The sequence below is a fragment of the Oncorhynchus mykiss genome, chromosome 10 (assembly GCF_013265735.2).
Source record: "Oncorhynchus mykiss isolate Arlee chromosome 10, USDA_OmykA_1.1, whole genome shotgun sequence".
Taxonomy (NCBI): Eukaryota; Metazoa; Chordata; class Actinopteri; order Salmoniformes; family Salmonidae; genus Oncorhynchus; species Oncorhynchus mykiss.
The window spans coordinates 5171691-5185137 of NC_048574.1; the positions used below are offsets into that span (position 1 = coordinate 5171691).

Consider the following 13447-nt stretch of genomic DNA (forward strand, 5'->3'; position numbering starts at 1 on the left):
TCTTACTCACATCGGCTATGGACAGTGTGATCACATAGTCGTCTGGGAAAGCTGGTGCTCTCATGTACGGTTCAGTAATGCTTGCCACAAAGAGAGCATAGAAGGAATGTATCTCGTCTGGTAGGCTCGTGTCACCGGGCAGCTCGCTTTTGGGTTTCCCTTTATAATCCATGATAGTTTGCTAGCCCTGCCACATCACAAGAAAGAGAGAGCCCTGCCAATTAACAAGAAAGAGAGAGCCCTGCCACATTGTAGAGAGAGAGGGAGCCCTATCACATCTGACGTGGGGAATTAGGCTGAGGAGGCATGGGTAGAGGAGAGAGGGATGAGGGGTGGAGGCATTGGGAATGATGGTCACCAAGGGGGAGAGCTAGGGAGGGAGAATAAAATGAGAGAAATTAGAGAGTTGAAGGGGGACTTGTGAGGTTACTGGTAGAGACCTGGTAGAGACCTGGTAGAAACCTAGTAGAAAGTGTACTGATAGAGACCTGGTAGAAACCTGGTAGAGAGTGTACTGGTAGAGACCTGGTAGAGAGTGTACTGGTAGAAATCTGGTAGAGACCTGGTAGAGAATGTACTGGTAGAGACCTGGTAGAGAATGTACTGGTAGAGATCTGGTAGAGACCTGGTAGAGATCTGGTAGAGACCTGGTAGAGAATGTACTGATAGAGACCTGGTAGAGAATGTACTGATAGAGACCTGGTAGAGAATGTACTGATAGAGACCTGGTAGAGAATGTACTGGTAGAGACATGGTATAGAATGTACTGATAGAGATCTGGTAGAGAATGTACTGATAGAGACCTGGTAGAGAATGTACTGATAGAGACCTGCTAGAGACCTGGTAGAGCATGTACTGGTAGAGACCTGGTAGAGAATGTACTGATAGATATCTGGTAGAGAATGTACTGATAGAGACCTGGTAGAGAATGTACTGATAGAGACCTGGTAGAGACCTGCTAGAGAATGTACTGGTAGAAACCTGGTAGAGACCTGGTAGAGAATGTACTGATAGAGACCTGGTAGAGAATGTACTGATAGAGACCTGGTAGAGAATGTACTGGTAGAGACCTGGTAGAGAATGTACTGGTAGAGAATGTACTGATAGAGACCTGGTAGAGAATGTACTGGTAGAGACCTGGTAGAGAATGTACTGGTAGAGACCTGGTAGAGACCTGGAAGATAATATACTGGTAGAGAATGTACTGGTAGAGACCTGGAAGAGAATTTACTGGTAGAGAATGTACTGATAGAGACCTGGTAGAAAGTGTACCGGTAGAGACCTAGTAGAGACATGGTAGAGAATGTACTGATAGAGACCTGGTAGAGACCTGGTAGAGACCTGGTAGAGAATGTACTGATAGAGACCTGGTAGAGAGTGTACTGGTAGAGACCTGGTAGAGAATGTACTGGTAGAGAGCTGGTAGATAATGTACTGATAGAGACCTGGCAGAGAGTTCCAGAACTAGAACAAAAGCAGATAGTAGATTGTTGTGGTAGAAGAGAGAGTTAAGAGAGAAAATAGGAGAGGGGAAAATAGGCTGTCCCCAAGAAAACAAAGAGAAGAAGAGAGGAGAGGAAGGTGTTATGAGAGATGAAGGGGTATTGAATGACAGATGAGTAACAGCAGTTTGTTGTGACAGCAGGTCCAGAGAGAAAGAGAGAGATAGAAAGAGAGAGAGTGTGTGTGTGTGTGTGTGTGTGTGTGTGTGTGTGTGTGTGTGTGTGTGTGTGTGTGTGTGCGCGCATCTATAAACAGTACATATAACTCACAGCAGAGGACTTTGATGCAGGCGGCGTGCAGGTTGTTCTCCGCTCTGATCAGGGATCTCATCCCGATGACGAAGAGGTTCCCGAAGCATGTGATGAAGGCCATGACCCACACAGAGACCCTGAGCACCACGTTGGCTAACAGGTCCTCGAAGGAAGAGATACCGTCCGTGTTGGGCTTACACGTTCTCACGTGGGGCGCATAGGAACAGTACTGGAACGTCTTGAAGTAGCTACGGAGAGGAGAGGAAGGGTTGGGGGATAGGAGGAGAGGAGAGGAAGGGGTTGGGGGACAGGAGGAGAGGAGAGGAAGGGGTTGGGGGACAGGAGGAGAGGAGAGGAAGGGGTGGGGGATAGGAGGAGAGGAGAGGAAGGGGTTGGGGACAGGAGGAGAGGAGAGGAAGGGGTGGGGGAAAGGAGGAGAGGAGGGGTTGGGGGATAGGACGAGAGGAGAGGAAGGGGTGGGGGATAGGAGGAGAGGAGAGGAAGGGGTGGGGGATAGGAGGAGAGGAGAGGAAGGGGTGGGGGATAGGAGGAGAGGAGAGGAAGGGGTGGGGGATAGGAGGAGAGGAGAGGAAGGGGTGGGGGATAAGAGGAGAGGAACGGGTGGAGGATAAGAGGAGAGGAAGGGGTGGGGATAGGAGGAGAGGAGAGGAAGGGGTGGGGGATAGGAGGAGAGGAAGGGGTGGGGATAAGATGAGAAGAGAGGGTGGGGTGGGGGATAGGAGGAGAGCAGATGAGAGGAAGGGGTGGGGGAAAAGAGGAGAGGAGAGGAAGGGGTGGGGGATAGGAGGAGAGGAGAGGAAGGGGTGGGGGATAAGAGGAGAGGAAGGGGTGGGGGATAAGAGGAGAGGAAGGGATGGGGGATAAGAGGAGAGGAAGGGATGGGGGGATAGGAGGAGAGGAAGGGGTGGGGGAAAAGAGGAGAGGAGAGGAAGGGGTGGGGGATAGGAGGAGAGGAGAGGAGAGGAAGGGGTGGGGGATAAGAGGAGAGGAAGGGGTGGGGATAGGAGGAGAGGAGAGGAAGGGGTGGGGGAAAAGAGGAGAGGAGAGGAAGGGGTGGGGGATAAGATGAGAAGAGAGGGTGGGGTGGGGGATAGGAGGAGAGCAGAGGAGAGGAAGGGGTGGGGGATAAGAGAGGAAGGGGTGGGGATAAGAGGAGAAGAGAGGGTGGGGTGGGGGTGGGAACATATAGTATAGAATGTGATGAACATATAGTATAGAATGTGATATACAGGACCTATAGTATAGAATGTGACATAGAGGACATATAGTATAGAATGTGATGAACATATAGTATAGAATGTGATGAACATATAGTATAGAATGTGACATAGAGGACATATAGTATAGAATGTGATGAACATACAGTATAGAATGTGATGAACATATAGTATAGAATGTGATATATAGGACATATAGTATAGAATGTGATGAACATATAGTATAGAATGTGAAGAACATATAGTATAGAATGTGATATACAGGACATAGAGTTTAGAATGTGATGAACATATAGTACAGAATGTGATATACAGGACATATAGTATAGAATGTGATGAACATATAGTATAGAATGTGATGAACATATAGTATAGAATGTGATGAACATATAGCATAGAATGTGATGAACATATAGCATAGAATGTGATGAACATGTAGTATAGAATGTGAATGTGTACATACATGTGTGAGAGGTTTCCCATGGGTAGAAACATCTTGGTCTGGATGTTTGGAATCTCAATACCCTCCAGACCCCTACAGAAAAGACAACACCGGTTATTAAGTTGAGTTGATTTCTTATCAGCATTGTCAATATTTATCTACATGTAGCGCGCTGTAGTGGTAGGTAAGGGTAGCGTACGGTACTGGTAGGTAATGGTAGTGTACGGTACTGGTAGGTAATGGTAGTGTACTGTACTGGTAGGTAAGGGTAGCATGCTGTAGTGGTAGGTAATGGTAGTGTACGGTACTGGTATGTTCTGGTAGGTACTGTACTGGTAGGTAATGGTAGTGTACTGTACTGGTAGGTACTGGTAGGTACTGTACTGGTAGGTAATGGTAGTGTACTGTACTGGTAGGTAATGGTAGTGTACTGTACTGGTAGGTAATGGTAGCGTGCTGTAGTGGTAGGTAATGGTAGTGTACGGTACTGGTAGTGTACGGTACTGGTATGTTCTGTTAGTGTACAGTACTGGTAGGTACTGTACTGGTAGGTAATGGTAGGTACTGTACTGGTAGGTAATGGTAGTGTACGGTACTGGTAGGTAATGGTAGTGTACTGTACTGGTATGTTCTGGTAGTGTACTGTACTGGTAGGTACTGGTAGTGTACGGTACTGGTATGTTCTTGTAGTGTACTGTACTGGTAGGTACTGGTAGTGTACGGTACTGGTATGTTCTGGTAGTGTACGGTACTGGTAGGTAATGGTAGTGTACTGTACTGGTAGGTAATGTACTGGTAGGTAATGGTATTGTACGGTACTAGTAGGAATGTACTGGTAGGTAATGGTAGTGTACTATACCGGTAGGTACTGGTAGTGTACGGTTCCGGTAGTGTAATGTACTGGTAGGTAATGGTAGTGTACTGTACTGGTAGGTAATGTACTGGTAGGTAATGTACTTGTAGGTAATGTACTGATAGGTAATGGTAGTGTCCTGGTAGGTAATGGTAGTGTACTGTACTGTTAGATAATGTACTTGTAGGTACTGGTAGTGTACTGTACTGGTAGGTAATGTATTGGTAGGTACTGCTAGTGTACTGTACTGGTAGGTACTGTACTGGTAGGTAATGGTAGTGTACTGTACTGGTAGCTACTGGTAGTGTACTGTACTGGTAGGTAATGTACTGGTAGGTAAAGGTATTGTACTGTACTGGTAAGTCATGTATTGGTAGGTAATGGTAGTGTACTGTACTGGTAGGTAATGGTAGTGTCCTGGTAGGTACTGGTAGTGTACTGTACTGGTAGGTAATGTACTGGTAGGTAATGTACTGTTAGGTACTGGTAGTGTACTGTACTGGTAGGTACTGGTAGTGTACTGTACTGGTAAGTAATGTATTGGTAGGTAATGGTAGTGTACTGTACTGGTAGGTAATGGTAGTGCACTGTACTGGTAGGTAATGGTAGTGTACTGTACTGGTAGGTAATGTACTGGTTGGTACTGGCAGTGTACTGTACTGGTAGGTAATGTACTGGTAGGTAATTGTACTGTACTGAACTGGTAGGTAATGTACTGGTGTACTGTACTGATAGGCTAGGCTATACAGTATGTGTTCTACTCACAGGGACTGGAGCTGGGTCAGGTCATCAAAGTGACCCGGGTAGATGTGGAACAAAGGATTGTGGGATATGTTCCTGTGACAATACGTAAAAAACAAGTAAACAAGTGATTCTGTCTGACAGGCAAACAGACAGACCTGTATGGTTTTCCCTGGCTGTGAGAATTAAACTAACTGACTGTTATTTTCTCAGCAGAGGAGAAGGCTCCGCAGGGCTAGAGAAAGAAAATGTTGCCAGGGCTAGTGGAGAAGATGTTGCCAGAGAGAGTGGAAAAGATGTTGCCAGGGCTAGCGGAGAAGATGTTGCCAGGGCTAGTGGAGAAGATGTTGCCAGGGCTAGTGGAGAAGATGTTGCCAGGGCTAGTGGAGAAGATGTTGCCAGGGCTAGTGGAGAAGATGTTGCCAGGGCTAGTGGAGAAGATGTTGATAGGGCTAGTGGAGAAGATGTTGCCAGAGATAGTGGAAAAGATGTTGCCAGGGCTAGCGGAGAAGATGTTGCCAGGGCTAGTGGAGAAGATGTTGCCAGGGCTAGTGGAGAAGATGTTGACAGGGCTAGTGGAGAAGATGTTGACAGGGCTAGTGGAGAAGATGTTGCCAGGGCTAGTGGAGAAGATGTTGCCAGGGCTAGTGGAGAAGATGTTGCCAGGGCTAGTGGAGAAGATGTTGCCAGGGCTAGTGGAGAAGATGTTGCAGGACTAGTGGAGAAGATGTTGCAGGACTAGTGGAGAAGATGTTGCAGGACTAGTGGAGAAGATGTTGCAGGGATAGTGGAGAAGATGTTGCCAGGGCTGTACTTGCTTCCCGTCTCCCAGTGTCTGTAGTTACGGAACCGTTACAGAATGCAGACACCACAGTTGGAAGCATCAGGGAGTTTTGTCCTTTTTTTCCTTTTTTGTTGGTGACGTCGAGTTCGAGTGTCGCTGTCGAAGTAACCGGGGATGACTCAGCTGGCTCGTCAGGCTTCTATGTCTCAGCTGGCTCATCAGGCTTCTATCTCAGCTGGCTCGTCAGGCTTCTATGCCTCAGCTGGCTCGAAAGCCTCGGTTCGCTCGGCCGTCTCCCATGCCATGCCACGGCCGGCTCCCACGCCATGCCTTGCCCGGCTCCCACGCCATGCCCCGCCCGGGTCCCAAATCAAATCAAATCAAATTTTATTTGTCACATACACATGGTTAGCAGATGTTAATGCGAGTGTAGCGAAATGCTTGTGCTTCTAGTTCCGACAATGCAGTAATAACCAACGACTAATTTAGCTAACAATTCCAAAACTACTACCTTATACACACAAGTGTAAAGGGATAAAGAATATGTACATAAATATATATGAATGAGTGATGGCACAGAGCGGCATAGGCAAGATCCAGTAGATGGTATCGAGTACAGTATATACATATGAGATGAGTATGTAAACAAAGTGGTATAGTTTAAAGTGGCTAGTGATACATGTATTACAGAAAGATGCAGAAGATGATATAGAGTACAGTATATACGTATACATATGAGATAAATAATGTAGGGTATGTAAACATTATACTAAGTAGCATTGTTTAAAGTGGCTAGTGATATATTTTACATCAATTCCCATTATTAAAGTGGCTGGAGTTGAGTCAGTGTGTTGGCAGCAGCCACTCAATGTTAGTGGTGGCTGTTTAACAGTCTGATGGCCTTGAGATAGAAGCTGTTTTTCAGTCACTCGGTCCCAGCTTTGATGCACCTGTACTGTCCTCGCCTTCCGGATGATAGCAGGGTGAACAGGCAGTGGCTCGGGTGGTTGTTGTCCTTGATGATCTTTATGGCCTTCCTGTGACATCAGGTGGTGTAGGTGTCCTGGAGGGCAGGTAGTTTGCCCCCGGTGATGCGTTGTGCAGACCTCACTACCCTCTGGAGAGCCTTACGGTTGTGGGCGGAGCAGTTGCCGTACCAGGCGGTGATACAGCCCGCCAGGATGCTCTCGATTGCGCATCTGTAGAAGTTTGTGAGTGCTTTTGGTGACAAGCCAAATTTCTTCAGCCTCCTGAGATTGAAGAGGCGCTGCTGCGACTTCTTCACGATGCTGTCTGTGTGGGTGGACCAATTCAGTTGTCTGTGATGTGTACGCCGAGGAACTTAAAACTTACTACCCTCTCCACTACTGTTCCATCGATGTGGATAGGGAGGTGTTCCCTCTGCTGTTTCCTGAAGTCCACAATCTTCTCCTTTGTTTTGTTGACGTTGAGTGTGAGGTTATTTTCCTGACACCACACTCCGAGGGCCCTCACCTCCTCCCTGTAGGCCGTCTCGTCGTTGTTGGTAATCAAGCCTACCACTGTTGTGTCGTCTGCAAACTTGATGATTGAGTTGTAGGCGTGCGTGGCCACGCAGTTGTGGGTGAACAGGGAGTACAGGAGAGGGCTCAGAACGCACCCTTGTGGGGCCCCAGTGTTAAGGATCAGCGGGGTGTAGATGTTGTTACCTACCCTCACCACCTGGGGGCGGCCCGTCAGGAAGTCCAGTACCGTTGCACAGGGCGGGGTCGAGACCCAGGGTCTCGAGCTTGATGACGAGTTTGGAGGGTACTATGGTGTTAAATGCTGAGCTGTAGTCGATGAACAGCATTCTCACATAGGTATTCCTCTTGTCCAGATGGGTTTAGGGCAGTGTGCAGTGTGGTTGAGATTGCATCGTCTGTGGACCTATTTGGGCAGTAAGCAAATTGGAGTGGGTCTAGGGTATCAGGTAGGGTGGAGGTGATATGGTCCTTGACTAGTCTCTCAAAGCACTTCATGATGACGGAAGTGTTTAGCTCAGTTACCTTAGCTTTCTTGGGAACAGGAACAATGGTGGCCCTCTTGAAGCATGTTGGAACAGCAGACTGGGATAGGGATTGATTGTATATGTCCGTAAACACACCAGCCAGCTGGTCTGCGCATGCTCTGAGGGTGCGGCTGGGGATGCCGTCTGGGCCTGCAGCCTTGAGAGGGTTAACACGTTTAAATGTTTTATTCACCTCGGCTGCAGTGAAGGAGAGTCTGCATGTTTTGGTTGCGGGCCGTGTCAGTGGCACTGTATTGTCCTCAAAGCAGGCAAAAAAGTGATTTAGTCTGCCTGGGAGCAAGGCATCCTGGTCCGTGACTGGGCTGGTTTTCTTTTTGTAATCCGTGATTGACTGTAGACCCTGCCACATACCTCTTGTGTCTGAGCCGTTGAATTGCGATTCTTCTTTGTCTCTATACTGACGCTTAGCTTGTTTGATTGCCTTGCGGAGGGAATAGCTACACTGTTTGTATTCGGTCATGTTTCCGGTCACCTTGCCCTGATTAAAAGCAGTGGTTCGTGCTTTCAGTTTCCCTCGAATGCTGCCATCAATCCACGGTTTCTGGTTTGGGAATGTTTTAATCGTTGCTATGGGAACGACATCTTCAACGCACGTTCTAATGAACTCGCTCACCGAATCAGCGTATTCGTCAATGTTGTTGTTTGACGCAATACGAAACATATCCCAGTCCACGTGATGGAAGCAGTCTTGGAGCGTGGAATCAGATTGGTCGGACCAGCGTTGAACAGACCTCAGCGTGGGAGCTTCTTGTTTTAGCTTCTGTCTGTAGGCAGGGAGCAACAAAATGGAGTTGTGGTCAGCTTTTCCGAAAGGAGGGCGGGGGAGGGCCTTATATGCATCGCGGAAGTTAGAATAGCAACGATCCAAGGTTTTACCAGCCCTGGTTGCGCAATCGATATGCTGATACAATTTAGGGAGTCTTGTTTTCAGATTAGCCTTGTTAAAATCCCCAGCTACATTGATTGCAGCCTCAGGGCTGATATGTGGATTCCAGTTTGCAAAGAGTCAAATAAAGTTTGTTCAGAGCCATGGATGTGTCTGCTTGGGGGGGAATATATACGGCTGTGATTATAATCGAAGAGAATTCCCTTGGTAGATAATGTGGTCGACATTTGATTGTGACTAATTCTAAATCAGGTGAACAGAAGGACTTGAGTTCCTGTATGTTGATGTGACCACACTACGTCTCGTTAACCATAAAGCATACGCCCCCGCCCCTCTTCTTATCAGAAAGATGTTTGTTTCTGTCGGCGCGATGCGTGGAGAAACCAGCTGGCTGCACCGAATCTGATAGAGTCTCTCGAGTGAGCCATGTTTCCGTGAAGCAAAGAACGTTACAGGCCTGATGTCCCTCTGGAATGCTACCCTTGTTCGGATTTCATCAACCTTGTTGTCAAGAGACTGGACATTGGCGAGTAGTATGCTAGGGAGTGGTGCGCGATGTGCCCGTCTCCGCAGCGTGACCAGAAGACCGCTTCGTTTGCCTCTTTTACGACGCCGTTGTTTTGGGTCGCAGGCTGGGATCCATTCCGTTGTCCTGGGTGGAAGGCAGAACACAGGATCCGCTTCGCGAAAGTCATATTCTTGGTCGTACTGATGGTGAGTTGACGCTGCTCTTATATTCAGTAGTTCTACTCGACTGTATGTAATGAAACCTAAGATGACCTGGGGTACCAATGTAAGAAATAACACGTAAAAAAACAAAAAACTACATAGTTTCCTAGGAACTCGAAGCGAGACGGCCATCTCTGTCGGCGCCGGAAGTTGTTAGCCATGCCCCGCCCGGCTCCCACGCCAAGCCTTGGACGGCTCGCCAGGCACCCACACCATGCCTGGGACCTTCTCGTCAGGCTCCCACGCCATGCCTTGGCCGGCTCGCCAGGCTCCCTCGCCCTGCCTCAGCCCGCCAGGCTACCTCGCATCAGCCAGCCAGGCTCCCTCGCCTCAGCCCGCCAGGCTCCCTCGCCAGGCTGCCTCAGCCCGCCAGGCTCCCTCGCCAGGCTGCCTCAGCCCGCCAGGCTCCCTCGCCAGGCTGCCTCAGCCCGCCAGGCTCCCTCGCCAGGCTCCCTCGCCTCGCCAGACTCCCTCGCCAGGCTCCCTCGCCTCGCCAGACTCCCTCGCCAGGCTCCCTCGCCTCGCCAGACTCCCTCGCCAGGCTCCCTCACCTCCGCCGGCTCCCTCGCCTCGGCCGGCTCTCCAGGCTCCCTCGCCTCGAACGGCTCTCCAGGCTCCCTCGCCTTGCCCGGCTCTCCAGGCTCTCGCCTCCCTCGCCCGGCTCTCCAGGCTCTCGCCTCCCTCGCCCGGCTCCCTCGCCAGGCTCGCCCGGCTCCCTCGCCTTGCTCCCTCGCCAGGCTCCCTCGGCTCCCTCGCCCTGCTCCCTCGCCAGGCTCCCTCGGCTCCCTCGCCAGGCTCCCTCGCCAGGCTCCCTCGCCAGGCTCCCTCGCCAGGTTCCCTTGCCCCGCCTGGCTCGCCAGGCTCCCACGCCTCGGCCAGCTCGCCAGGCTCCCACGCCTCGGCCAGCTCGCCAGGCTCCCACCCCTTGGTAATAACCAGGTCCAGAGTATGGCTGTGGTTATGGGTGGGCCTAGTAGAAAGCCCCTTGGTAATAACCAGGACCAGAGTATGGCTGTGGTTATGGGTGGGCCTAGTAGAAAGCCCCTTGGCAATAACCAGGTCCAGAGTATGGCTGTGGTTATGGGTGTATCCAGTAGAAAGCCCCTTGGTAGTAACCAGGTTCAGAGTATGGCTGTAGTTATGGGTGGGCCCAGTAGGAAGCCCCTTGGTAATAACTAGGTCCAGAGTATGGCTGTAGTTATGGGTGGGCCCAGTAGAAAGCCCCTTGGTAATAACCAGGTCCAGAGTATGGCTGTGGTTATGGGTGGACCCAGTAGAAAGCCCCTTGGTAATATTTGGTCCAATAGAAAGCCCCTTGGTAATAACCAGGTCCAGAGTGTGGCTGTGGTTATGGGTGGGCCCAGTAGAAAGCCCCTTGGTAATAACCAGGTCCAGAGTATGGCTGTGGTTATGGGTGGGCCCAGTAGAAAGCTCCTTGGTAATAACCAGGACCAGAGTATGGCTGTGGTTATGGGTGGGCCTAGTAGAAAGCCCCTTGGCAATAACCAGGTCCAGAGTATGGCTGTGGTTATGGGTGTATCCAGTAGAAAGCCCCTTGGTAATAACCAGGTTCAGAGTATGGCTGTAGTTAAGGAAAGCCCCTTGATAATAACCCGTTCCAGAGTATGGCTGTGGTTAAGGAAAGCCCCTTGGTAATAACCCGGTCCAGAGTATGGCTGTGGTTAAGGAAAGCCCCTTGGTAATAACCTGGTCCAGAGTATGGCTGTGGTTATGGGTGGGCCTAGTAGAAAGCCCCTTGGTAATAACCAGGACCAGAGTATGGCTGTGGTTATGGGTGGGCCTAGTAGAAAGCCCCTTGGCAATAACCAGGTCCAGAGTATGGCTGTGGTTATGGGTGTATCCAGTAGAAAGCCCCTTGGTAATAACCAGGTTCAGAGTATGGCTGTAGTTATGGGTGGGCCCAGTAGGAAGCCCCTTGGTAATAACTAGGTCCAGAGTATGGCTGTAGTTATGGGTGGGCCCAGTAGAAAGCCCCTTGGTAATAACCAGGTCCAGAGTATGGCTGTGGTTATGGGTGGACCCAGTAGAAAGCCCCTTGGTAATATTTGGTCCAATAGAAAGCCCCTTGGTAATAACCAGGTCCAGAGTGTGGCTGTGGTTATGGGTGGGCCCAGTAGAAAGCCCCTTGGTAATAACCAGGTCCAGAGTATGGCTGTGGTTATGGGTGGGCCCAGTAGAAAGCTCCTTGGTAATAACCAGGACCAGAGTATGGCTGTGGTTATGGGTGGGCCTAGTAGAAAGCCCCTTGGCAATAACCAGGTCCAGAGTATGGCTGTGGTTATGGGTGTATCCAGTAGAAAGCCCCTTGGTAATAACCAGGTTCAGAGTATGGCTGTAGTTAAGGAAAGCCCCTTGGTAATAACCCGTTCCAGAGTATGGCTGTGGTTAAGGAAAGCCCCTTGGTAATAACCCGGTCCAGAGTATGGCTGTGGTTAAGGAAAGCCCCTTGGTAATAACCTGGTCCAGAGTATGGCTGTGGTTAGGGAAAGCCCCTTGGTAATAACCAGGTCCAGAGTATGGCTGTGGTTATGGGTGGTCCCAGTAGAAAGCCCCTTGGTAATAACCAGGTCCAGAGTATGGCTGTGGTTATGGGTGGTCCCAGTAGAAAGCCCCTTGGTAATAACCCATTCCAGAGTATGGCTGTGGTTAAGGAAAGCCCCTTGGTGATAACCCAGTCCAGAGTATGGCTGTGGTTAAGGAAAGCCCCACGGCTTTCAACTAGATTTAGCCACAGGACAATTCTTTCTTGATCAGATGGTCAATGGGCCGCAAAATAATTACAAATAATTTGTAGGCTGCAAATTGATCACAAGAAACCCAAACAGATATAACATTTGATTAAAACATAATGATTTCAAACCTTGCTTGCATGTGTATATAATCACATATGTATCGCTCTACAACATGTGGGAATACTTTGTAACAAATTTTCCAAAAAATTGAAATCACTTGGAGCTGAATTGTTGTTGTTTTTCCAGTCTTTGATGTCCAACAATGTATTTATGAGCAATATATTTTTTTGACATTGTAACGGTTTTCTTCTATCTCCTCCTCTGATGAAGAGGTAGAACAAGGATCGGACCAAAATGCAGCGTGTAGATTGCGATCCATGTTTTAATGAACAAACGTAAAACACGAATCAATACAAACACTACAAAATAAAGAACGTGATGAACGTAACGAAAACCTAAACAGCCTATCTGGTGAAAACACATAGACAGGAACAATCACCCACAAACACACAGTGAAACCCAGGCTACCTAAATATGGTTCCCAATCAGAGACAATGACGAACACCTGCCTCTGACTGAGAACCATATCAGGCTGAACATAGAAATAGACAAACAAGACATGAAACATAGAATGCCCACTCAGATCACACCCTGACCAATCAAAACATAGAAAATACAAAGTAAACTATGGAAGGGCGTGACAGTACCCCCCCCCCCAAGGTGCGGACTCCGGCCGCAAAACCTGAACCTATAGGGGAGGGTCTGGGTGGGCATCTGTCCGCGGTGGCGGCTCTGGCGCTGGACGTGGACCCCACTCCATGACAGTTTTAATCCCCCTCCTAAACGTCCCTAAATAGGTTACCCACCACAATGATAACATGGGACAGAGGGACAGCTCGGGACAGAGGTAACTCGGGACAGATGGGTAGCTCAGCACTGAGAGGAAGCTCAGCACTGAGAAGAAGCTCAGCACTGAGAAGAAGCTCAGCACTGAGAGGAAGCCCAGGCAGGTAGTAGAAACTACCAGAACCTGGCTGGCTGGCGGTTTCAGCAGATCCTGGTCGACTAGCAGATCTGGGAGAATCTGGTCGACTGGCGGATCTGGGAGAGTCTGGTCGACTGGCAGATCTGGGAGAGTCTGGTCGACTGGCAGATCTGGAAGAGTCTGGTCGACTGGCAGATCTGGAAGAGTCTGGTCGACTGGCAGATCTGGAAGA

General features: G+C 49.4%; 1 protein-coding gene across 1 annotated transcript in view; it reads right to left on the bottom strand.

Moving 5' to 3' along the window:
• The window catches only part of LOC110533265 (relaxin receptor 2-like), a 136291-nt gene that overhangs the window by 27187 nt on the left and 95657 nt on the right, over positions 1-13447 (bottom strand). Inside the window, exons 13-15 of the mRNA XM_036934549.1 lie at positions 5053-5124; positions 3456-3527; positions 1773-2002 (exon numbers count right to left, since the gene is read on the bottom strand). Of these exons, the coding sequence (XP_036790444.1) occupies positions 1773-2002; positions 3456-3527; positions 5053-5124 (374 nt within the window). The remainder of the gene's footprint in view (positions 1-1772; positions 2003-3455; positions 3528-5052; positions 5125-13447) is intronic.